This window comes from Ascaphus truei, chromosome 1, assembly GCF_040206685.1.
Source record: "Ascaphus truei isolate aAscTru1 chromosome 1, aAscTru1.hap1, whole genome shotgun sequence".
Taxonomy (NCBI): Eukaryota; Metazoa; Chordata; class Amphibia; order Anura; family Ascaphidae; genus Ascaphus; species Ascaphus truei.
This window is the reverse complement of record NC_134483.1, coordinates 84,957,879-84,984,234: the sequence shown is the minus strand read 5'-3', so window position 1 is coordinate 84,984,234 and position 26,356 is coordinate 84,957,879. Positions and strand designations below refer to the sequence as shown.

General features: G+C 45.6%; 1 protein-coding gene across 1 annotated transcript in view; it reads left to right on the top strand.

Moving 5' to 3' along the window:
• Nucleotides 1-15,195: 15,195 nt before the first annotated feature.
• JMY (junction mediating and regulatory protein, p53 cofactor) overlaps nucleotides 15,196-26,356 on the top strand; it is an 82,403-nt gene continuing 71,242 nt past the window's right edge. Inside the window, exon 1 of the mRNA XM_075590855.1 lies at nucleotides 15,196-16,410. Coding sequence (XP_075446970.1) covers nucleotides 15,706-16,410 — 705 coding nt within the window. The 5' untranslated portion in view covers nucleotides 15,196-15,705. The remainder of the gene's footprint in view (nucleotides 16,411-26,356) is intronic.

Below are 26,356 nucleotides of genomic sequence, written 5' to 3'. Positions count from 1 at the left end.
TAAGCGTGTGTTCCTCCCACGAGCTCCGGACACCTGAGATTGGTCACGCAGTTTTGTTAGCAACAATCTGATGATAGGCAATAATATGTATTCATTAGGGGTTCGCGGAACAGATATTTTCTAGCAGGGGGTGCACAGTATTAGGAATTGTTAGTGTAACAAAGGTTAGGAATCACTGCCATAGGGAGAAGGAGTGCTCAGTGACTAAAGACACTGACTGGCACTAAGTTTGAAGCAGGGAAACCTGGTTCAATTCCTGGTGTTGGCTCCTTGTGACCTTGGGCAAGTCACTTTATCTCCCTGTGCCTCAGGCACCAAAAACATAGATTGTAAGCTCCACGGGGCAGGGACCTGTGCCTGCAAAATGTCTCTGTAAAGCGCTACGTAAAAGTAGCAGCGCTATACAAGAACATGCTATTATTATTATAGCCCTTTAACCAATGTTGTATTTTAGTTTGCAAAACCTCTGTGTATAACAGCGGCACCATATTCTTCTACTCCTAATAATAATAATATCCCTGCTGCCTTCCACAAATATTAGAATCTTGGCAGAGTTTTAGCTTAGAAGTGGATAAACAGATTTTCGTCACATTTGCCAAGCTGTTAGGGTGCGTTCAAAAGCCAAGAAATGTGCTGTCTGGGTCACTTTCTGAGATTTCAGACTAAAATGTACTACTCGCAATGCTAGAAATATTGTTGTTTTCTGTATATATGAAGGATTATCCATATATAATATGTTATTGAACACGTGACTTTCTCCAAGTGAAATGGCGTCTTTTCTATCATACCGTTGTATTTGCTTTCTACACAGAAGGGCTGGAAGAGTAAAGTGCTACCGATTTATTTGAAATGTCATTATTTGTCTGTAATTATTAATCATGTCTTATTTGATTAATCACACACACACAAGAAAGACAGTGTAAATAACCTGATCCTCTCCATCTCCTATCAGTATATTATTATTTTTCTATCGTTTCCTTAATCCGCCCTTTTCTGAACGCATCTGTCTCTGGTGATTCACCATTTCCCCCGGATGCAGTATTGTATACACCTCTGATTATGGAGGTGTGTGTTTTTTTTAGTCTATCTGTGGATTGTACTTAATAAAACATCTAATTATAATATCTCCCAGACACCCACTACACTCTGGAATGCCTGGAAGCTTTAATAACAACTGATTCACACGGGAAGTTTTGCAAACATTTGGAGTCACTACAGCTAACTGTAAACTTATTTTCAGAAGCCAGGCATATCATTCACACCCAATAATTTTATAATGCCATTTGGTTATTCGAGATACGAGTAGCCAGGCATGAAAAGAACAACTGTAAAATTGCAATGCCAGCATATAAATAATAACACTATAGCATCAACATAACCTAAATCAAGAAACATTTCCCAGAGATGAGAGTTCATGTCCTGGTATGTGTGGTAGGGCTCTTCCTACTGCTCCACTATTCAGTCTTCTTCCGGTTTGCCTTTTCTGTATGCGTACTCTGTGCCTATGTGACCTCATCAATTTACAATACTGGAGGTATTCATCTTCTCACCTAAATTAATTATCTTTGCCCCTTTTCACCACAGACAATAACATTTTACTTTAGTGTTACAATACGTTCATCTTGACTACCCCCATCCTCTTCTTTCCAAGTCTTGCCTCCATATGTATAGTAATTGTGCTAGCTTATTACAACCTGAGGGCTCTCAGTCAGAATATGTTTTAGTCGTTCACCCGCCTTGACAGATGTCCCTTTTTCAGTGAATTCAGGGGCTGACGCGGGTCCGGCTGGCAATGACGGGAGGAGGTGAAGAATCGTAATGGCAGAAGGTGGGGGACAATGGCAGCAGCAGAGGAGGGCAGGGTTGGAGCCCGCCCCAGCGGTCCGACTCGGAAGTCAATTAAAACTTCCTTTGTCTGCCGCCAGGAGAGGCTCCACTCCACAGATGTGGCTGGGCACTTTTAGCAAGGAGGGAGGCTGAGAGATGGAGGGGGAGGGGAAGAAAGGGATGGGGGGGGGGAGAAAGAGATGAGGGGAGAAGAGAGTATTGAGGGGAGGGGAGAAAGAGATGGGGGGGGAGAAAGAGATAGAGAGGAGAGAGAATGGGAGGGAGAAAGATGGGGAGGAGAGAAAATGGAGGGTGTGTGTTTTTGCCACTAAAACATATAGGAAATAGATGGCTTTAAATTTAATTTTCCTAGTGAAATTCGGCGTCTAGTATTATTAAAACTTAAATGTGGCAACCCAAGTCATGATACATGTATGACTATATGCCAGACAACGATACTTTAATGTATCCAAATATTAACTAGTACCTGCCTGCAGCATCTTTATTAAAATGCACCAATGGGCACACTCTCTAAATAGCTTATTTGGTATTAAATATGCTAGTTAAGAGCTTTTAAGCATGTTTTTACATATATTAGAATTCATTACTCCAACTAGTTAAATTAGCAATCACCTATTTCCGACTTTAATTTAATGCATACAGTATGGCGTAAAAACTACCCGAACTTGTTTTGCCCACTTAAATGAAACTAGTCCTTGGATCAACAGCTTTGCTTCAAACAGCAAACTTTTCTTGTAAACAAAGCCTTGCTCAAATGTAACTTCGTCAAGTAATGAGAAAGGCTGATGTAACTCGGTTACCTGGTGGTGTTCTTTTCCTCCTAAATGCTTGTGAGATTATGCAAGTTTTCCAAACACACGATCCTGCTTTCAATCAAGACTCCCGAGGGCACGACATACCAGGGACAATATAACTGAACTATGTAATAAGTATGATTCCTCTATGAATCTCTGTGAGACTGAACACTGAAGGCAACCTATAGAGTGTGTGATATGTTTGGTCCTGCAGTTGACCCTTTAGGGCAGTGTTTCTTAACTTTTTTTTAACCCATGCCGCCTTTTGATAAACCTAAAAATCTCATGCTTCCCCCACCCCCCCCACTTCAATGGTCAACCTACCTCCCCCAATAATTTTATTTGACGTTTGAAATATAATGACTAAAAAAAAATCAGGGCATTTGTAAATTTCGATCTTTGCATTAAACATACTTCATTTTAATTTGCATCGATGGCTGCTGGCTTGACACAAGCTTTTGGATTCTGGGCGCTGTGGAAGATAGAGCACAACGTAGGTCACTTTCGACGTTGAGCCTGTTGTGCTACTTTGTTTTTATAGCCACAAGTGCAGAAAAACCAGCTTTGCAAAAAGGTATGTTGATGAAAATGGGATGATGACACGCAGAGCCTGCTCACTTGTTTAGGGGTAAACAGGGAGATATTTTAACCAAAAATTCTCCAAAGTGATTTTCTGAACGTTATCTTTGACAATTTAATCATACTTCAGTTCCAAAAACTCTTCATTGAGATCCTCTGGCTAAGGCTGCGTCCATGCTTAGTGCGACTGAGCACACAATGCGAACAAATGGCCATGCCTCAATGAGGACGGCCATAGTGCCTCACGATGGCGAACCGGCTCCGTAATGTCACTGTCACGCCTACCCATCGCGTCTACCCCTAGGCCACAAATAACCTCTGCGGCAGGCGCGCATGACATAACGCGCAGGCGCACCCAGCATGGCCTCAGCCTAAGACTGCACATCAGTGGTAAAAGGGTTCTTGACAAGTTTCCAAATGGGATTTTCAGCCTCGATGTCTGGGAAATATCGCTTGAAATCATCCTGCAGACAGACTAGAGAGAGGAGATTAAATTTTTTCCTTGAGATCATTTTTAAGAACCTTGTCCTTGAGAGCTTCATAAAGTTGAGAAAATGAAGCGACATTTTTAACAGCAACTCGCGGTATCGAAACCTGGAGTTTGGCTATAAATTCTTGAATTACATCATAATAAGCAATGATGGTGGTGTTTGTGCCTTGAAGCTTCAGGTTCAATGTGTTCAAATATATTTGCCAGATATGCCAAGCTCAGCTGAAAGCTATTATTTTTTAAAGCTTCAAGCAGTTGGTCTTTTCCCTAGTGTTCCAAAAATAGGGCGACTTCTTCCTTCAGCTCATAAATCTGACCAAGCCTATTTCTCTTTGACAACCAATGAACTTCAGTGTGGAACAGAAGAACATCCCAAATCTTCACAAAGCAAGGCAAATAACCTGGAGTTTAATGCACTGTTTTTCACACAATGAACTACCTTTCTAGCAAGGTTGAGGTCTTCTCATAGATCACTAGGCAGAGTTTTGGGAGCAAATGCTTGGTGGTGAACCCAGCATTGCTGGAGCACCATCAGTGCAAACTCCAACCACTTTCTTCCAGTTCAGCCCATTAGTTAAGAAGAATTTCGACACCGCTTCAAAGATATAATCAGCTTTAGCGGTGGTCTCCAAGACTTGAGAAACAGTGTTTCTTCTTCTACGCTATCTTTACCTACATATCGTGCATAGACAAGTAGTTGAGAACAATTTCCTTCATCAGTCAATTCATCACAACTAATAGCAAAAAAAAGGGCGATTAATTGATCTTTTCCAAAACTTAAAAGTTTGATATCCTCAGCTAAATCATCAATTTAGCGCTTGAGTGTAAAATCGGACAAGGACATTTTCTGACATTTCTGCTAATTTTCCTCTCCAACCAACATGTTGGCAGCACTCAGAATACAAGGCTTCACGAGAGTTTCTCCAATGGTGTGAGTTTTTTGCCTTTGCAATTATAAGCGCTATTTCATACAAAGCTTTCACAGGCTTTGCAGATTCCTGATGAAATGTTCCAGTACTGTATAATTTCATGTGCTTCATGGAATCGCGCTTTGCAGCAAAAAACTCCACCGATTTTTTAAAATAAGTTTTGTGCGATTTGAGCTTAAATATCATTCACGTCGACAGGATCACTGTTGCGGTCGCCTACATTGCTGTGTACTGTCCAGGAGATGGATCCGCTAGGCAGAGCTGCAGAGTAGAGACCGACTCGTACCTGGGATCCGACTCCTGAAGAGTAGAGTAGCAAGGTCCGGGTCCGAGGTCAGGGCAGGATAAATGTGGTCACTGTTCCGGGGTCAGGGCTGGAGAAAGCAGAGCATTAGGGGGTCACAGTTCCGAGGTCGTCAACGATAGGCAAGAACAAGACAGGCAGCACACGGCTTCCAGTAGGGAGCAAGGTAAGCTGAACCTAGCACAGGCAAGGAAGAGAGGGGAATGAAGCCTTATGTAACGGGTATTCCCCCACCCAATCGCATATAGAGTGTATGTGAGGGGGGGACCTACTGTATATGTTACCAGGTGTGGTGCTTTACCTGCCAGGCTCACAGGAGGCCTGAGCCTCCGCCAATGAGAGCCTGGGGTGTATCCTCTTGAACAATACTATATGGTGCAGCGCCTCCACCTGCGATGGCTCCCAGCAGAGCGGGAGTTGTTCCTCGCAGGACACATACAAATGAACACATACACTGGAAGTAAAATAGCAACGGTCTTTGCTATATGCAGAATATAACTTAACACATACATCAGCAATCCACAACAAGATATATGTACCACCCTAGCTGGCAACTATAACCTTCTTAGCCCCTAACTGGGCTATAACCTCCTTCCCAACCCCGTGTCCAAAGAGTCCAAGCCCACCCAAGTGTGTGAACAGGCCTGTCACATGTGAGGAGCAAGGTAAAGTTGGTGCACGTGTGGAAGGTTGTAAATACCTGCCCAGGTGTCTCTACACCTGGGTGTCTTCGCAAAGGGTCTACCGGCGCCGCTTGGTCCAGCGCTGATCTGTACCTCCACGTGGGATGGGGTCCCGCCGGACGTCCCACCATAAGGACAGTCTCTGGATCAGCAACACAGCTACAGGAACATGCAGCAAACCCTTTCACTGGGTCCCTGCACTAAAGGACTGCACAGGGTCTCTCTCTCCCTGCACTAAGGAACTGCACAGGGTCTCTCTCTCTTCCTGCACAGGGTCTCTCTCTCCCTGCACTAAGGAACTGCACAGGGTCTCTCTCTCTCCCTGCACTATCACACAGCTGAAGGGGCACAGGGTCCTTACCTAAGGGCCTGTCCCTATGAACACCCACCCTCACTAGTGGGGAGTCAGGGCCTCAACTCTAGCTCGGGGATTTCTGGCCTAGGGCAGAAGCTCGCAGCTTTCTGCCCCCCTTCTTTCCCCCTCTGTGTCCTCAACCTGACTGAATAATCCCTGTCTGCACACAACATTGTATCAAATTCCCTGCTGCAGAGAATCTGCAAGTCTCAGGCCTCGTTCAGGGTGCAGGCTTCGGAGGGAGGGCGTGCTGACGTGTGTGCGACCGTGGGATACAATGTATTTAAAGTGAACTGTGGTTGTCAGGGTAGCAGCTGCCCTGGATCCCTAAACTGCTGTCTGTAGCCCCGCCCCCTCCCCACCTCCTCAACTCCTGAAAAAGTCTGCTGGGAGGATGAACACACATCGCCCAGCAGACTGCCGCCCGCCCTCGCGAATGCCCGCCCTCCAACTCCTGCCTCTGGCACCCTGAACGAGGCGTCAGTGGCTGGCTGGCTGCAGGTGACAGGGACCATAGGGCAGTCCCCAGAGGCTGCTGGGAGATGTAGTCCACTCAGGACCTCTTTCCTATGGGGACCGCGTGCGCGATCTCTACTGCGCCTGTGCGAAGCTGTAATGGCCGCCTCCCAGAGCTCCTGCACACTTGTAATGGCCACCGCTACCCTTGTCAACCTCTGCGCATTGTGCGAACCTCGCACCAACCACAACATGGCCGCCACGGCTATCTGCGCATGCACAACCCTTCGTGCATGCGTGAGCATCAGGACCCCGACGGCGCCGGCCCAGATGGTGGCGCCAACCGGGAGAAGTCGCCGTCCCCTTCCTCCACTGCCACAGGGGTAAGGCAGGGGGCAAAGGAAGATCAGGGGAACCGGGGGTGACCCCCTTACACTTATAAAGACAATAGGTGCACTACTGCGCGTTATAGGATGATGCAATAAGCTGCGTACTTTCTATTGTAAAAAGCAATGGAAAACATAGTTGTTTTTTTTTACATTTTCCAACTAAAAAAAATGATATAATATTGAATATGTTTTTTTTCAAATTACACACGCCTCCCCTGAAATCCTGATATGCCCCTCTTGGGAGGCGCACCCCACCAGTTGAGAATCACTGCTTAAGGATAAAGGATGGGAGACATATTTAATAGAGACGTGCAAATCTTTCGACCAAGGTCACAAACCAGGCAAAATGTGCCTTTTTCAGCTGCGATTCTCCAAGCATTAGGGTCCTGTGCATGGCAATCTCGCTTCATACTGTATGCCAATTTCTGAACATTTCTGCAAGAGTGAGCTCCAGCCAAAACCAGGAACGGATTCCTTACAATATCCAATAGTTAGATACATGTACAACATTTTAAAGGTACATATGCATCCACTAAAAAACAAGATTTCTTGCATCAAAGACTTAGCGGGCTATATACAAGGCAACTTTGGAGCAGAGAGTGTGTTTTGATGCATTGCTCCATTTTTGCATCATATGTAAGGTGCCACATGTTGGAAGCCGAAATGTCAAGCCACTTTAACCCTTTTAGTGCCAGAGGGGCCAGAATACCATGGCCCATCCAGCACTCCGATTACGGACTACTCTATCGCTGATGATGGAACGGAAGTGGCAGAGACACCTCCTTTCCTTTTTTTAGCAGTGCAGATCTCGTCCTGCGCTCCTAGCGATCTCCCCTAGCTAAACTAGCAGAATTGTTTGACAGAGGTACGATATTATGGTGCAACTGGAGTACAAGAGCCCATAATAGAGTAGCTACGTCTTTGGGGCACTCAATGGGTTAAACTTGGCAGATTTTTTTTAATGCAGATTGAAGAAGAAAAGGTGGTGCACAGAGGAACATAATGGTATACCTTTTATTATAATCTATGCATCATATAACCCCTCTCTACCTCATCTTTTTGCTGCTCCCTTTAATTCCTCCATCACTGAGGGATAGAGGAGCTTCCAATACATTGTGTCATTTAGTATATGCAAAGATAATGTTAGCAATTACTTATTTGACCCTTTGTAGATGGTGGTGATAAAGTCTCTTTTACCCACTCATCTGCCATACCAGTTTTCAATCTCCTAGCTGCAATTATTTGCCAAAAGCCCCACGTTTTAATGTAATTCCCCTTAGCTTTGCCACGTGCAGAGATATGTACAATACATGCACCTGGTTTTTAATTAGGCACTGGACATAAAAAAACAAGTACACTTCCTGCTGAATAGCTACAGTTGGAAAGTATGCAATTGTACCTCCCTCTCTTGTGGTGAAAATGGGGCCAGGATTTGCATTTTGGAAGCAGGCCTGGAACAATAATAGCACTGCCCTGGACGTGACCCCACTCTAGAAGCAGCCGCAGAAAGGCATCAGAGTTAGAATTGTACAATGCTGTGGTATTCAAAATGGAACTCTCCCTATAGCCCAGTGCAGTCTAAATGTTAGCATACAAACCTCTGATGCTAGCAGGGTTAACGCCACTCCGGGTTTGACCCGGAGTCTATGGGTTTCGGCCACATATCTCAAGACTACGGGTTTACCTGAAAAATCTCTGGGCGGCATCGGCATCTCCCTCTGCAAATCCTGTCAACATAGCTCAGCAACATCAAATGGCGCCGCGTTGCCATGACCACGGTGCATCACGTGACGCCTCGGCACCATAAGGCGTCCCATTGTCGTGGCAACTTGACACCGCATGGCGCTCCGACATCCCGTGATCTCAGGTTGTCATGGCAACACATGCAATTTGACGTCGCAGAGCTATGCTGACTGGACCTTGCAGGGGGAGATGCCGCCGGTAAGAGAAATAAATATATAAATAAAATAAATAAATGAAATTGCAAAAAAAAATCAGGATTTTTAACACTATTTATTTTTTAAGAGCTGGACATGCTTAGGGGGCAACATTATATATTAACCTATGTTAAACATATATAGGTTTCTGTAGGGGACTGCTGATTTGAAACAACAAACATAATCAACTTAGGCATTTTAGTTTTGCAGTAGCAGGCTCATATGGGTCAGCAAAAAGGTGTTTCATTGGTATAAATCAGTGGCATCCAAAGTCCCTTAACAGCTGTATTCGGTCCATAGAAAGAGCAATAACAATAACAAATAATCCCTTGGAAACGCCTTAAAATAAGCATCTCATGCAATGTTTTAAAGCAATTAATGCGATCAGCAATCTCTGGTTGAACTATCATAATAAAGCTAATTGTTGAGGCGACCTTAATGCATTCCTTAATTAAATGGACATGTGTCCTCTGAAGATTAAAGATGTAAAGTCTCTCCTTTTACTAAAAGCCGCATCCCTAATCCTGATTGGAATAAATACAGTAGCATTGTTTGTTTCTATTAGCAAGCACTTTTTGTCATTTCAAATACATTGGTTCCCGATAAAAGAACAATACATCAGTAAATGAACGTATTTGATTAATTACAAGTACAGGCATACCCGCTTTCCCACTTATCGATGCATGTACTGTACTGCAAACGTGCATAACTGATGTAAATAACGCATTTGTCACAGGCTCTATAGTCTCCACGCTTGTGCACAGCTTCGGTGCAGGTAGGGAGTTCAACTTTGCTGTTCAGGACGTGCTGACAGGCGCATGCATGAGCTGCCGTTTGACTATTGGGCGATATGTACTTACTCGCGAGTGTACTTAAAGTGAGTGTCCTTAAAGCGGGGTATGCCTGTATTGTACAATGTGTAAACGACATGTTTTTAAACAGCTAATATTGAAACATGCCTTTTATTTTCTACATTTTATGAAACAGCTTTTTTGGCAGTTATTGTTACCTAACCCCTTTACTGAGATTACTATTTGTGCGTGAGTTTAGCATCTACCAGCAAACAATGAGTTTCATGGGACAGGTTGAAAAATAAAAAATAACATTTTATAGGACACAAATAAGTCAAATGTTTACTTTAAGGGTGGTTTAATCTTTGTACACAAGCCAAATACACTAATAACCTGTTATACACACACATATGATTAGAAGTGCAGGAACTATTAGGGCTGTTATATACAGCGTGCGGCCGTGCGTGCCTATGCGAATGCGCGTGCACGTGCCCCATGCTTTTCCTGTCTATAGAGCTGCAGGTAATGTATATGTGTGTGTATGTGTGTATGTGTGAGTATATGTGTGTGCATGGGTTGTGTGAGTGAAAGGAAGTCCTAAATAAGATTTTTTAAAGAAAAAAAAAGTTTAATATATATTTTTTTTTTTAGTTCTGCAATCATTGACACACACACACACACACACACACACACACACACACACACACACACACACACACACACACACACACACACACACACACACACACACACACACACACACACACATCCATCCATACAAACACACATCCACGCATACATGCATACACACACACACACACACACACATCCACGCATACACGCATACACACACACATATACATACATTTGAGCGCAGGCAGCGACGCGAAAAGATGATTTTCCTCATCTTCGCTGCTGTCTGTCGGCTCCCCTCTCCCTGCCGCGCGCACGGCCCTTGTATAGAAAGGCTGACTGACGTCAGCCAACTAAAATTCTGCGTGCACACGGCGTAGCACGCGCCCGGCACAATAGAACGTGCCTTACTTGTATGGGGGTGCTACACATATATGAAATCAGTAACACATACATTTCCAGAGTGTAAAAATGCATAAACCGGGGGTGGGGGGGATTCCACTGCCCGCACATTTTGTCATGTGAGGTGGGATTACTCTTCAAGAGTTATATTGGACATTTTATGGAACAGGCTGCCTGCGGGGCCAAATGCAGCCTGGGAAGGGCCCTGATGTGGCCCTTGGACTCCGCTGCCTAAGCAACTAGTATGAAATTAGCAGGAGCAAAGTGCAATTTTTCATACTACAACTCACTTGTAAATTAAGGTGATGTAAGTATATATGGTAGAGATGTTACACATGATCGCAAAGTGTTGAAATGTTATAATTGTAAAGTCTTTAAATGTATATATAATTATCTAAGTGCAGCCTAGCCTCCGCCCGTTACTTAGTTTCCTGGGCCCTACCAGTGTAAGTCCTGTTAGGTGCAGGCAGTGGATGGATTCATTCCTTCAGAAAGGCCTTGTGTGCTACTGCAGCCTTGGATACATTTGATGCCGAGCAACAGCCACAAAGTGTCAGCCTGAGGGATGGATACTGGTTGGGTCACATGCTGGATGTGATGCCTGTCAGTATTCAGACCTGCTCTGTTATGAGGCAGGGTTACAAGCACAACCCAAGGGTATAAATACTGTCAATTTCCAAAAAGTGGGTGTGTCTCTTTCCTCCCCCTGTGGAGTGAGTACCAGATACCCTGGTGCTCATTAAGAGGCCTCAGGAGGAGCACCATGCAGAAGGCTTGGTATGGGCCTCAAGCCATATCAGTAATACCTTCACTAGGGGAAGCAAGGAAAGTGATGTAAATGCTGTAAGATCCTGAAAATGCAATAAATACCATAGAAACAACTATCAGAGTGATTCACTGTCTTGGGCTAAAGAAAGGTGTCAGTCTGGGCAATCCTACTATCCAGAGGATCCATGCTGACTGGAGGCGCTGCAACCAATGAACAAAGGCACCCTGTACACCTGTCCTGATTCCACACACCACCGCGGAAGTGCTCAGCCCTCCTGTTACCTCACAGGTACGCACCACACCAAAGTAAATATGAAGTAGCAGACCAAATCTCACTTAGGGTGGGGGTAAAGGGACTACAAATGGAGGCGCTGCTAAAATGCTGGGATTATCTTCACAGGACAGGTTTACAAGCAGAAAAAAACAAAGAGAGAAAGTGCATCTCCAGTTCCAGTACTGAAGGATGAGAGGGTGACAGGTGTGGTGTGAAGGGGATTATTATATCTGCCAGAAGCTGCAGCCTGCACTGCCCTAAAGGACACGTTGGTTGGGACAAGAAGCTACATGGTCCTGTTCTAAGTCACCCTGCGGGCTGGCCCATAGGGCGTCTGGAAGGGGTGTCTAGTTGCCGCAGGCCATAAGCTCCTGAAAGAGACTATGGTGTCAGGGTTCAGACTGGGTGGCGTAAGAGTAATGATAGGTATTGTCCGAGGGGGGGGGACCTTGATTGTAGGTTACGGTTGCCCAAGAACCTCCGTTTGAGGAGGTACCACTTTACTAGTGGCAAGTTTCAAGCACAAAATATCGCAGAGAACTGGACTGTGTGTTACAAGTGTAATGTGCTTCACGGGGGAGTTTCCTGCCAGGAGATTTTTCCCTACAGAGAAAATACCCATAGCAGTGTGGATTACAAAATGGCGGTTCCAGAGGACGAGCTCAGTATGGAGCTACACTCCGTGCGCCACGTGGGGCGAAAAGAAGGTTCCCTTCTGGGCCATACAGCCTGGGTGAGTGCCTTCCGGAATATGCTATCCTGCCACCAGAGCTGTGTCCTACCGTGTCTTCTGCGACGCCAGTGCCAAGCAATCTACTGTCTGAGCCCCGCGGAGAAGCCCCACCAGAATATTGTGAGGTGTGCTCTGCTGCCGCTCTGGTAAGCTGCTCCGAGAGGGAGAAACCTGTGGAGGTGATCGCCATCAGCGAGTCAGATGACACGACTGAGGATGTCTATGAGGTACCCGCCGAGACCCCCAATGTGCCCACTGCAACCTCCAACGTACCCGAGTCTGCTGCGGAGATGCCGGAACTGGTGATCGTTACCAGTGGACCCCTGGAGATCCGGAACCTCGATCCGTGCTGGAAACATGCGCAAGAGGTTTCGGATTTGTACCTATACCGCAGAGAAGAGATGCGTGAGGCCCTTGTTTGAGCTTCCGCCTATGTGACTGCGGCGGAATGCCACTTCGATGCACTGAGGCTGCTGGAGGTATTCCCTTGGGAAGTGCCGGCCGGCACCGCCCCAGATGTGCACAACGCCGCAACAAAAGCACAGCCACTGACCGCTCTACCACCGGGAGAAGAGGTCGCAAAGCCGTCCGGATAGGCCTACCTGCTACCGCTCCGGTGAGTTACAGGTCCGCTGTAGACCCCTTCCTCCTTCGTTGAAAGGAGCGGGAGGAAGCGAGAGACTCTCTCAATGCCACCGCCATGGTTGAAGACCGATTTCTCAAGGCTAGAGGCCGCGGTCCACTGAGCCTTGCTGAAACTGTAGACATTTCTATCGCTCCTCCTGGGGAGACTCCTAAAAGTTTCCTCTTTAGAGACGTTAGATTGTCCCCATTTGCCCAAGCTGCTTCCCAACCTGCCCATTTCGTCCCACTTTCTGCTACCGGCACCAGTCCTAGTGTAAGACCCCTGACTCCTAGGCCCATGTCCCCGGTGAGTCCCATGGCCCCAAGCAAAAATGTGGAACGTGATAACATGTATGTAATGCCTGTTGTATCTGTGCCAGCTGTGGGGAGGTCTGTACCATGGGGAGAATAGGGTGGAAGAGGAGAATATGTCCTTGTCAGAATTAACCTAGAGTGGGTCAGATAAAAGTAGTTTGTCAAGGGCCAGGACTGCTATATCTCCAGTTTGGGAAGAGACCACAGAAACACCATTATGGGAAGGGTAGGTGTTCTGGGTGTTACATGGCACAGCCAGAGAAAAGGGCTTAATGAAATTCAGCAGGGCTGAGAGAGTATTAGTGATGAGGTACCATAAGATAGAATATGAGTATCCTTATCTGCCAGAGAGGCACACAGAATGGAGTGGGTGGAGGAAGCCATAGTAGCACACTTAGCCAATACTACTAGATGCTCCAATTTCTTTGACTTCGACAGGGCTAAACATCTAATCAAGATTTGGGTAGTGGGCCGCATCATACACTAAGACAGAGTGGAGTATATATCTGAGCCTGGGAGAAGGAGGTGCTACTCTGTCAAAGTACCTGACGGTCAGGGCAATATGATCAAGAAGCCAGATCCAGCCCACTACTACTGTGGTTCCAGGTTCCAGTTGGGGATGGATATGTATGGTACTGTTGTATTGCAATGTATTAATGTATGCACATGTCAACATCCCCGGCAGACTGAATGAACCGACAGTAGGCGGGACAGGGGAAGACGTCACCCTCTTTTTAGAAAAAAAAAAGAAGATGGAGCTTTCATTCATTGGCTGGCAAAGTACACGTGACGCTGCTGCCACACAAAATCACAAATTCAGTTGTCTCCTTGAGTTGCAGCAGCGTCAACGCTGTACTTCGCCGCTGGGAGTAGTAAGTCTGAAAACTCCTACTGCCAAACATGCAAGAGTGACGAACGTGCACGCACACGTCGTGTAGCTAGCAGTGAGCGGGGCCTTAGGCTGCGGTCCCAGTCACCGCCACAGCGCACGGCTCGGCGTGCGCTGTGCTATCAAGCCCCGCCCCCCAGTCCCAGTCCCTACCTTGTCGCGCACCTTTCCCCAGCGGTGCGCAACAGGTTTTCAGGGAGGCAGGAGAATTTGACCTCGACATCTGCGAGGGGGGCGTGGCCGGTTCAGCCAATAAGGGCGAACCAGCCGCGGGAAGTCATGGCCACTCCCCTGCAAACCCACAGCAACGCCCCCTCCTGTCGCAAACCTTCCCTCTCCCCCCAGACCGCAGATCGCGGTGTAGCGCTGTGCACGCGCCCGCCCCCCCGCCAGGCGCGCGTGCCACAGTGAAGACTGGGGACTCAGCCTTATAGGGTGGGGATGAAGGGGCTACGTAAGTTTGAGGCCTATCTACTCATGCATAAAGAGCCCTGGTATAGAACTAGGGGGCATAATGTTACAGACCCTGGAACATTGTCCTTGTGGGACAGCGACCTGTGAGCACCTTCTATAAAGACACCAGAACACATCCAATTTATTAAATGCAAATATCATGTTCCCAGTTAAACACCTCACTTATTTGTATATACTAGCATGCACTTAAAATTGAGGCGATGCTCCATTTTCTATAACATGCTGATCATTTACCAAATCTTTCATTGCTTTTCAAGGTGCTGTAATTAGAAGGTTCCAAGCCTCAACCAGTAGAAGACAGGCTTGGCTTTCACACGTGAGTGTACATAGGTGCCATACGGTGTAGGTACTGCTGCTAAATAGGTACAGTTGGAGGAGGGTATAATGTTAATCCTCAGATAAGCTGGTGCTCTATCCTCTATGAGTGGGAACGTCAATCAGTCCGTGCTGCACAGGCACCGAGCCTCGCGGGAGCGCGAGCTCGTCCCCAAGCCGCACAAAGCAGAGCGCGCGCACAGTGACACGTGCGCATGTTTACGTTCCTCGCAGAGGCTGCAACGTCACCGTCCTGACAGCGTTTCTGTTGTTGTGACCGTCGTTAGTAGGAGGTGGAGGGGGGTAGCGGGTTCATTTATACCGCAGACAGCGTTTAAAGGAGGGAGGGAGGCGGGTGATTAGCCTGACAAGAACCCCGGAGATAATGATGGTGATGATCCCGACGGCAGCAGCGGAGGAGGAGAGGTGCCCAGTGACTATAAACAAAGCGTGTCACGTGACCCCGCGCTCTGAGCGAGGCCGTTGATGACAATAACAAAAGGGCATTCAGAGATCCGGCGCCCGCAGCGCGAGGCACCGCGAGAGGGTCGAGCATCACTCCGCCGCCGCGCGCACATAGACACACGCAGGCGAGGTTCAGCTCTGATGCTGCGGCCGTTTAACGGTCGCAGCGCCGGGACGTTCTGACATCTCTTCTCCAATCCCCCCCCCCCCCTTCCCGAGAGCCGCAGTGTGAGGAGGAAAGGGGCCGCAGCAGGAGCCATGTCTTTTACCCTGGAGGACACGCTGGAGTCTGACTGGGTAGCCGTGAGGCCCAACGTATTCGAAGAGAAGGAGAAGCAGAAGTTCGTGTTTATCGTGGCCTGGAACGAGGTGGAAGGGAAGTTCGCCATCACCTGTCACAACCGGACAGCGCAGCGGCAGAGGAGTGGGGATAAAGGATCCCGCAGCCCGGCTAAGCTCTCACAGGATGCACGGGTGAGCCCTATTACCACGGACGGAAGCCTGGCTACAAAGGACAGCACAACCAAGGCGACCGCCCTGGCCGGCAGCCCGGCGAAGACACCGGCGGAGCCCTGCGACCCGGCCCGAGAAGAGCAGGAGCCGCTGGAGGAGTGTAGCTGGGCCGGCCTTTTCTCTTTCCAGGACCTGCGGGCCGTGCACACGCAGCTGTGCTCGGTGAGCTGCGACCTGCAGCCCTGCCTGCCGGCTTTCCCCGAGGAGACCTCCGGCATGTGGTCCGTGCTGTTCGGGGCCCCGCAGCTGAGCGAGGAGGAGGTGGACGCGCTGTGCGGCCGGCTGCAGCTGTACGTGGGCCATGCCCTGGACACCTGCGGCTGGAAGATCCTCTCCCAGGTGTTGTTCACCGAGAGCGACGACCCCGAAGAGTACTACGAGAGCCTGAGCGAGCTGCGGCACAAGGGCTACGAGGAGGTGCTGCAGAGGGCCAGGAGGAGGCTGCAAGAGGTGAGGCGCCAGCTCTATCCTTGTCTAATGTCCCCGTGTACAGATAACCACGGCCGTTATTAACGCTGGCGTGTTCTTTATTAGAGTACTTGTGATAAACCGGGCTTAATGATACGTTATTTTGTGCGTTAACGGGGGTAATAACGTCTGCTACATCTGTATTTCAATTGCACATGTCTTCAAATCCCGTTGACCTGTACGAGCTCATTTTTGTTGGTTCACCCAGTGCATATTTCTGATGTACCACACAGTTCAATAAGTCCACCCATACTGTAGGCTGCGCTTATAGTGCCTTGCGACGGCAACGCAACGTCGCTGCGAATCAAATACACTGACTCCGTCGCAAGCTCTTATAGTAACAGCGACGTCGCGACCCAAAATTTTGAAGCCGGGTCTATTTGATTTTTTTTTTTAGAGACAGTCGCCACTTGTGACGGTCTGTAAACCAATCAGAGACCGTGGCCCGCCCCCTTTCGTGACGTCGCTGGCGACAGTAGCTCAAAATCAAATGATAAGTTTCGCTGGTGACACTGTTGCCGGCACTATAATTATAGTGCCGGCGACAGCAGTGCGACGCGGACATCACGCTACTGTCGCTGGAAAAATCAAATTGAAGTGACTTACAGCGATCACGACCAATCCGTCGCATCGCTCCTACTATAAGCGCATGCAACTGCTTCAATACATTTGTTTTGAAGAGATGTCGCTGGCACTATATGCACAGCCTTACGTACTGTATCTTGGATTAATTTCTGATCTGATGTCCCCATAGACTTCAATAGGTGAATATAGTATCTGTTTACCCAGCAGTCGGTTTCATCACTCTCATCCTTCTTTAGCTGGCAATGGGTTTCTCCAACATTATTGGGACTCGAGCAGTGCTGGAGTGTTAGGTTGGCCAGTCTTTTGTTTTGTTTATCCTGCTGCCTGCCAAATAAGGCTAAACGGGTAGCTTATTTTTCCGGTGCAATAGCTGCTACGGTGAAGCAGGTGAAACCTCTCTACTATTTTTGGATCATAGACTTTTCGCACATACGGGCACCGATCGATTTGAGAGCTTTGCCTCTGCTTATTACTTCTGATGCAAATACTCGGTGATGCTCTGCAGATTGTTTTGTGTCAGGAAAAAATGCAGTGCAAAGGTTGTAAGTTTAAAGAGAGACAGTCTCCCTTATATAATAATGACCATGCTCATTTTCAAGGGAGACTTGGCTATTTTCAGCTCTCATCTGAAGTTGCTTTCTCAAACACCAATTCAATTACCAGTAGAAAATGACGGGGACCTGACCTGTTTCAACACAAAGTAACTTGTTTACTCACCAAACTAATAAAGGAATCCTGCTGAGGGGCTCTCAAGCTTAACTTCCTATGCCCATACCAAATATGGTTGCTGGCTTGTTAACTGCTTCTTAATGAAGACGGCCTCATCCAGTGTTGAGTTAAATGAGACTTTCCACTGTAATATAAATGGTATCTGTGTAGATCTTGTACTCCTTTTTTAGGCCTTCAGAAGCATCATGATACTGTATTAACATCGGCACTGGCTGAATTGTTTGCTTTAACCAGTAGTAACCCCAATTACTGGTAAAAATGAAGCCACTCTGTTTTGGCAGGATCTGATAACTATTACAGGTCCCAATCATAGACTGGTTTATTAGTGAAGAATCCTGAAGTATACACTTAATTTGATTAAAAAAACATAAAGCAAATAAAAATCACTTGTGAGCACATTCACATCTCAGACAGGTCTGCAAACCTGCTTTTCTCCATTGTCGCTTGGCATACAATGCTTCCACTGCAGCCAGGGATTCTGGGAAATGACATGCCAAGGAGCACACCGTGTCACCTTTTGCTTCACATTCATTTTAACATGGAGCCCTGCATTTGTATGGTGGAGGGTTTGTCACCTTTAAAAAAAATTTTTTTTATCCACCATAAATGTGTAATTTAAAAAATAAAAATGCGAGATTTCATAGTTTTTGTTCCGGTATACAGAAGAAAAGGAAACCTAGTATATCAGCACTCAGTCAAACTAAATGTATAATGATATTGTTAAAATACTTTATTGGCAAACAATGAATAAAAAAATGGGCTTTAAAATCAAAAAAATGTGTCAAACAGCACGTGACTGTGAACATTCATAACTTAACTAAAGGTAGTTATGTAGTGTATACATATGGAGATCCTTGATAGATATTTAGGATCTAGTGCTATGTATATAGCCTCCTATAGATATGGAGAGAAGTCCGTGATGTAACCACCACACAGATAATGTCAGTCCTAGAGTAAATGTATATTCTCAGAGCGTGTGTTGATAAGCGCTCTGAATCAATGGTGACATATATGTGGTGTATAAGTATAACATCTATGCAAAGCAAAGCAGAAATCTGTGTGCGACTACCTGTTAACGTGTGACTGCTGTATTAGTCCCATTCAAACACTAGAAGCTGCTTACCGTAAGGGTAATACTGGAGGAGGCACTCTGTGAGTATAGCCCCTCGAGCCTTATGAAATAAAAGGTCTGCAGGTATGTACTCAATGTAAGGATTGATGCAAACACCCTTAATAGGGTACCTTAAGCAATGTGTTATTAGCCCTAGTAGTGTAGACAAAAATGTTGCTTGGCTACGGGACTAGTGAAGGGAGTACTCGTGCATCCTCAATGAAGTCATAGGCAGCTGATCGTGTATATCCTCTGCACAAGATATGTATTGGCTGCAGTGGTAAAAAGAGTGTATAACATTAACCCACACAGACCCCCATGTTTAGGGAAATGTTGGTTGGTAAATGCACTAAATACACCCATATGCAGCCAGACTGTGCTGGAGGTATGAACAGGTAATGGTATGGATTTTCAACATGCGGTGGATATAGTTGCAATGGTAAGTATAGTATATACCCAGACCCATATACACCCACCCAGTGAGGGAAGTGTTAAAGGGTGGTATACAAAAGAAGCATTCCTAGATGGCTGATCCGTGAGGTTTTTCACGGACAGAGATCCTTAAAAAGGGATATAACCCCTTTGAGCCCCGTCAGCCCAAATAGCACATTGAAGTAATAATTGTCCAATAGGACTTCCTCAATAGGATAATAGTTTCAATTGGTTCAATAGACATGGACATTGGGCAATTATTACTTCAATGTGCTATTTGGGCTGACGGGGCTCAAAGGGGTTATATCCCTTTTTAAGGATCTCTGTCCGTGAAAAACCTCACGGATCAGCCATCTAGGAATGCTTCTTTTGTATACCACCCTTTAACACTTCCCTCACTGGGTGGGTGTATATGGGTCTGGGTATATACTATACTTACCATTGCAACTATATACACCGCATGTTGAAGATCCATACCATTACCTGTTCACACCTCCAGCACAGTCTGGCTGCATATGGGTGTATTTAGTGCATTTACCAACCAACATTTCCCTAAACATGGGGGTCTGTGTGCGTTAATGTTATACACTCTTTTTACCACTGCAGCCAATACATATCTTGTGCAGAGGATATACACGATCAGCTGCCTATGACTTCATTGAGGATGCATGAGTACTCCCTTCACTAGTCCCGTAACCAAGCCACATTTTTGTCTAAACTACTAGGGCTAATAACACATTGCTTAAGGTACCCTATTAAGGGTGTTTGCATCAATCCTTACATTGAGTACATACCTGCAGACCTTTTATTTCATAAGGCTCGAGGGGCTATACTCACAGAGTGCCTCCTCCAGTATTACCCTTACGGTAAGCAGCTTCTAGTGTTTGAATGGGACTAATACAGCAGTCACACGTTAACAGGTAGTCGCACACAGATTTCTGCTTTGCTTTGCATAGATGTTATACTTATACACCACATATATGTCACCATTGATTCAGAGCGCTTATCAACACACGCTCTGAGAATATACATTTACACTAGGACTGACATTATCTGTGTGGTGGTTACATCACGGACTTCTCTCCATATCTATAGGAGGCTATATACATAGCACTAGATCCTAAATATCTATCAAGAATCTCCATATGTATACACTACTTAACTACCTTTAGTTAAGTTATGAATGTTCACAGTCACGTGCTGTTTGACACATTTTTTTGATTTTAAAGCCCATTTTTTTATTCATTGTTTGCCAATAAAGTATTTTAACAATATCATTATACATTTAGTTTGACTGAGTGCTGATATACAGTACTAGGTTTCCTTTTCTTCTGTATACCTTAATCCTCTACCTAGTAAGCACCTCAACGTGGTCCACATTGTGGCGGTGCAGGAGTTTCTCTTGTGTATAGTTTTTGTTCCATAATATCCCCAACTAACTGCTCCAATGCCAGATACACTGCACTGTGTTTTGCAGTCCTATCGCAGTACTCTGAAATTGTAGAGATTCAACTTTTGTCATTTTTTTAGAGGTCTTGTGTGAACAGTGATAATTGAACATGTATTTTATATGTAATTTGCATAATTTTGCCGTTACTTCTAATTGCTCATATTTCATCTTCATTTCGCCATCACTTCAGATCGCATCTTAGGCTGCGGCCAGGCAGGGAGCAAGTACGCTGGCGCTCGTGCGTGGTGACGTCACGCGCTTTGCTGGGCTGGGCGATTTATGGCCATCTAGTTGCACGCGCGGCCATGATGTCACGGAGCTGGTTCACCCTCATTGGGCGAACCGCTCACGTGACACGGCACAATCAAAATTGCTTGCTTCGGCAAGCAACTGTAACGGGTGCTCACCACAAACAGGACAGGACCACAAGGCTGAGTTGGGGGTGTTGGTAACCACCGATCTGCAACAAAGTAACGAGTGTAGAGTGAAGGTCGTGTAGCCGGGTCAGGGAGATGTCAGAGTGGTCGTGGTACTTGCCGTGGTCTAGCATAGGAGATATCAGATGGTCGTAGTGCGGAGCCGGGGTCCAAGAGTAGAGAAGGCGGAGGTCCAGATACAAGCCAACGTAAAAAAGGAGCAAGGAAGGCAAGGCAGGGGTTAACAAGGCAACAGCAAGACAGCAGTGTGCTTGGGGCTAGCACTTCGTTACATAAACAGAAGAAATTTATGCTCAGCCAACTTGCAGCAGGGTTGGCTGAGCATTTAGGGAATAGGTAGCCAATAGCTGGTTAGTACAAGACTGCAGAGTAATGAATGAGAACCGCCCCCTCAGACATATTCCGTCCACTCATAGGCAGGGAGAAGAGCAGGTGAAGAATAATTAGAGCGACAGACTTCTTAGAGCCGTGCAGCGCCTGCGTGTAGCTTGTGTGCGATGCGCATCACCCGTGACGTCACAGGGCGTGTGCGCGGTGTCCCCCGGCTTGGTCTCGTCACAGGGGTGGGGCTGAAGCCCAATCCTCATAGCATCTAAGCGCCGTGATGCGAGGGCGTTCGTTCACGTTAGCCACACACATTGCAACAATGTGTTTCATCGAAGCGAGTGCGCCTGCTCGGCATCATCCTGGACGAGGTCTTGTGCTCCATGAGCATGTACGATATGACCTCCCCTAAGTCAACAAGCATTTTTTTGGACGTAGCTACTTCACAATAGGGCACTCAGGGTGCCGACCCCATGACGTAGAAGCTACAGGGCATGGAAAAATGTTGTGATCTGTAATGATAATTATGGAAATGCCATTTTTTTTTCCATGATAACCTTCTTGAATCAAAACCAGTCTTTTCTTAAATATCCAATAGGGTTTATATTAACCAAATCCATATTATTATTATTATTTTTTTTAAACAAAATGATGTATGAATTAGACAATGAGTAATTAAGAGTCAGGGTATGTGTAAAAGTAAGTGAAACCCTGGTATTATTATTATTATTATTATTAAAGGGGATAATTAGAATCTGGTGTTTAAAGTTAGCAGTCCAAGCTGCCTTTTTATTTTTTATTTATTTAATGGGTTTCCTCCCACCCCCTTTAATATGTACATCAATACAATCCACACAATAAGTAATTAGCTAGGTTGCTGATCAATCCGTTCTCCTGTGTACGATTGGCAAAGATTCAGCTCGGGGGTTCACTAAATGATTGTCAGTACATCAGAGGAGGACCAAAGATGCAAAGTTCTGTGGAGAAGATCATGTGACCAAACGGTCACTAGATGCAGTTGGTGCACTGCAAGAGCGAGGGCAGGGCTCAAAAAACAGTGTGTCAGAGCCTGTTTCAGAAGAGGAAGGGATGTGATTTTGTAAACGGTTACTATAGAAACAAAAATGCTTGTTACACTATAATACATTAAACGTGTCATTTAGAGTTGATTTAAAAAAAAATGTGTGTGTGCGAGCACGCATATTTTAAGTGAAACTTCTTTGTCTTTGGTCACTGTTTTGACACAGATATTGCATTTGTGATGGTGATATTTTTAATTAAAATTGAAAACACGGTGTCCGTGGCAAAACGCAAAGACGTTTGACTTGGAACGCGCCTGCTCGGCACACACCTGTTTTAGCTATTTCCACTTATATAGTTATACTAACTGTGTGTTGTGTGTGTGTGTGTGTGTGTGTGTGTGTCTGTCTCTGGGTGCCTCTCTCCCCCAAGTGCTGAGTATCTGCGGCAGACTCTGGCTGCTACTGGTCATGTGCGGCGAGACCCGGCAGTGTTTTTAACCTCCGTGTGGCCTGAAATGGTAGTGTTGTGTGCATGCGTTAGCGCGACGGGTGCACGCCCATTAGGAGCGTGACGTCACCTGCGTTACAAGGTAAGGATTGTTTCCCATGAAAACCCTGTAGGCGCCAGCAAAGAAGTTTCACTCTGAAAATGCTACAAGTATTTTTTCATAGTACAGAACTAGTTTAATAAAAGAAACAAAACATGTAGGATATTGCTTGGTCTGCAGCTTTAAATAATTTAGGTAGATCTTCAGGTGTGAGTTTGGGAGGCCCCACCCTATATAAAGATCAGAAACATTGTGTGTTTGGTCTTCATAATACAGGTGTGTGGAAACATGTCATGCCACGGTCAAAAGAAATCTGGGGCTCCACCAATTCACTGTCAGACAGTCTACAAATGGAGAAAGCTCAAGACCACAGCTTCTTGAGCTCTAACTAGGAGTGGTCTTCCTACCAAAATCTCACCAAGAACAAACTGGCAAATCATCCAAGAAGTCACAAAAAAAACCAGAGTTACATCCAACGATCTACAGGCCACTCTCGCCTTGGCTAATGGGAGTGTTCAAGACTCAACTATCAGAAAAAGATTGAAGAAGAATGGTGTTAATGGAAGGATAGCCATGAGTAAACCACTGCTCTCTAAGAAGAACTTTGCCTGTCTGAAGTTCTCCAAAGAGCACATAGGAGATCCACAAGACTTCAGGAAAAATGTTCTCTTGACAGACGAGTCAAAGGTAGAACATTTTGGCCTCAATGAGAAACGTTATGTTTGGCGAAAACCAAACACTTGGTTCAAACAGAAGAACCTCATCCCAACCGTCAAGCCTGGTGGTGGGAGTGTGACGGTTTGGGGCTGCTTTTTTTCCTCAGGAGCTGGATGGCATTCCATCATTGACACAACCATGAATTCTGCATTGAATCAGAAGATCCTAGAAGAGAATATCAGGCCATCCATCCATTAGCGTAAACGAAAGTGGGTCATGCAGCAAGACAATGATCCTAAACATACAAGCAAATCTACAAAAAGACTTGCTGCAGAAGAAGAAATTCTGTGTTTTAGAATGGCCTTGTCAAAGTCCGGGTCTAAACCCCATTGAAATGTTGTGGCAGGACCTGAAGCAATCTGTCCAATCAAGGAAGCCCTCAAATGTCACAGAGTTGACGCAGTTCTGTAAGGAGGAATGGGCTCAAAACCAATGTGAGATACTGGCCAGCAGTTACAGGAAATCCTTAGTTGAATTAATTGCTGCTCAAGGGGCTGCCACCAGGTAATGAATCTAAAGGTTCACTTACTTTTTCACACATAGATATTGAATGTTGAATCATTTGTGGATAAATAAATAAGTTGAAAAAGTATCCTGTTTTTGTGTCATTTGTTTGATCAGGTTATCTTTATCTTTTATTAGGACTTGGATTAATATCTAATAACATTTTAGGTTTGATATATGTGAAAATACTAAGGGGTTCCCAAACTTTTTCACACCACTGTACGTCCTTGAACACAGGTCTAGGTGGCCCAAATTGCTTCAACTTTCAAATCACAACCTCATATAGATTTTGGTCCATATTAAATGTCGATGTACGATATCGAGCCTGATATGTGCGTGACTGCCATTGAGTTGAATGGCGGTTACCACCAGATTTGAAGTGTGATGTTCCGACATCAGATTTGATGACTCCTGGTCCTAGTGAGCCAAATTGACTTAAATGGGCTGTAATATGTCTTGTAGCTCCATAAGGTATCTTGTAGTAGAAGATTGCTTTTAATATGACCCTATGTGTTAACTAGTTTAAAATAGAATTTGTGTTTACGCAGGCAGTTCCATTAAAAGAACTGAGATCAAAGATCTAACCACCGCCGGAGCTTCCTGCAAACGCCGTCTCAGCCTGTCAGAATACGCGCAGAGAGACCTGTCGTGACCTCTACGCGTTTCACACTACGTGCTTCGTCAGGAGTACGTACACGGTCACGTACGCGTATTTATATAAACCACAGCCAATCAAATACCAGACTGTGAATTCCATTCAATATTAGACAAGGTAATAGAGATCTTAACCTATTAAAACGAGAACAATATTGGATTTACACATTCCAAACTAGGTACCCCACTGGTTTTAATGAGTTAATTGAACTTACACCGTTTCTAAAATAAATATGTAATGTGTATGTAATGATCACGCAGTAACTTTATTATGATTATTGAATATATTATTCTAACCGATCTCTCGCTCTATTTTAGCTAAGTTTGGATAGAACTGTTGCCCTTACGGGAATATAGATATCATTCTGGAGGACACATACGTCTGGCACCCAATATGTTCGAATTCACAGTCTGGTATTTGATTAGCTGTGGTTTATGTAAATACGTGACCTCCTGACGAAGCACGTAGTGCGAAACGCGTAGAGGTCACGACAGGTCACTCTGAGCGTATTCTGACAGGCTGAGACGGCGTTTGCAGGAAGCTCCGGCGGATATATATATATAGTTTATCATACTATCCTACAGCTCTGCCGGGGGGAGAGTGGGGCTGCTCTGGCCGTGTTTCTGTATCACCGCCGGAGGGGTGGGGGCCTGCTCTGGCAGAAGGCACAGCAGTGTTCGCAGCTCTGCTGGGGAGGAGACTCAGACAGACCCCTCCCGTGTCCTCAGCTACGCCAGGGGTGGGAGGAGTCAGGAGAGAGGGGGGGACAGGACACGAGAATAATACACACACCACAGAGAGAGACACGCACACTCTGACACGTACTGACTGACACACACACACTGACTGACACACATGGAATTCAGTTACTATAAATATAGAAGTGGAAATAGCTAAAACACACTTTGTAAGTCAAACTTCTTTGTGTTTTGGCACTAATGTATGTTTTTTGATTTTTAATTAAAAACATCACCATTACAAATACAATTTTTTTGACAAAACAGTGACAGGACAAAGAAGTTAAAATGCGCGTGCTCAGCACACACACAACTTTTTTTTGTTTTATTCAGCAGGCACATATAGGTAGATTGTATGTCACATGTGTGTTTCCTTCACTCCATTTTAGAGCTCCTTGCATAAGAATGGGGAGGGCAGTTTACCTGTGTAAGTGAAGCTTAGTATATGCTAAACACATTGTGTCTATATACAAATAGCCAAAGTCAATATCCTAACATTTTAATATGTTTATGGATCCATTTTGGAGAATGATTCGAAATTGTATGTGCTATTTTCCCCCCCAGAAATCTGTTACTCAAATGTAACCTTATGTAAATGATTTACCATTTTGGTTCATGTTGGTCCTGGGAGGGACTGAACCTTTAACAGTCTTTGTTGATTTTCTTCTTTGCTTATG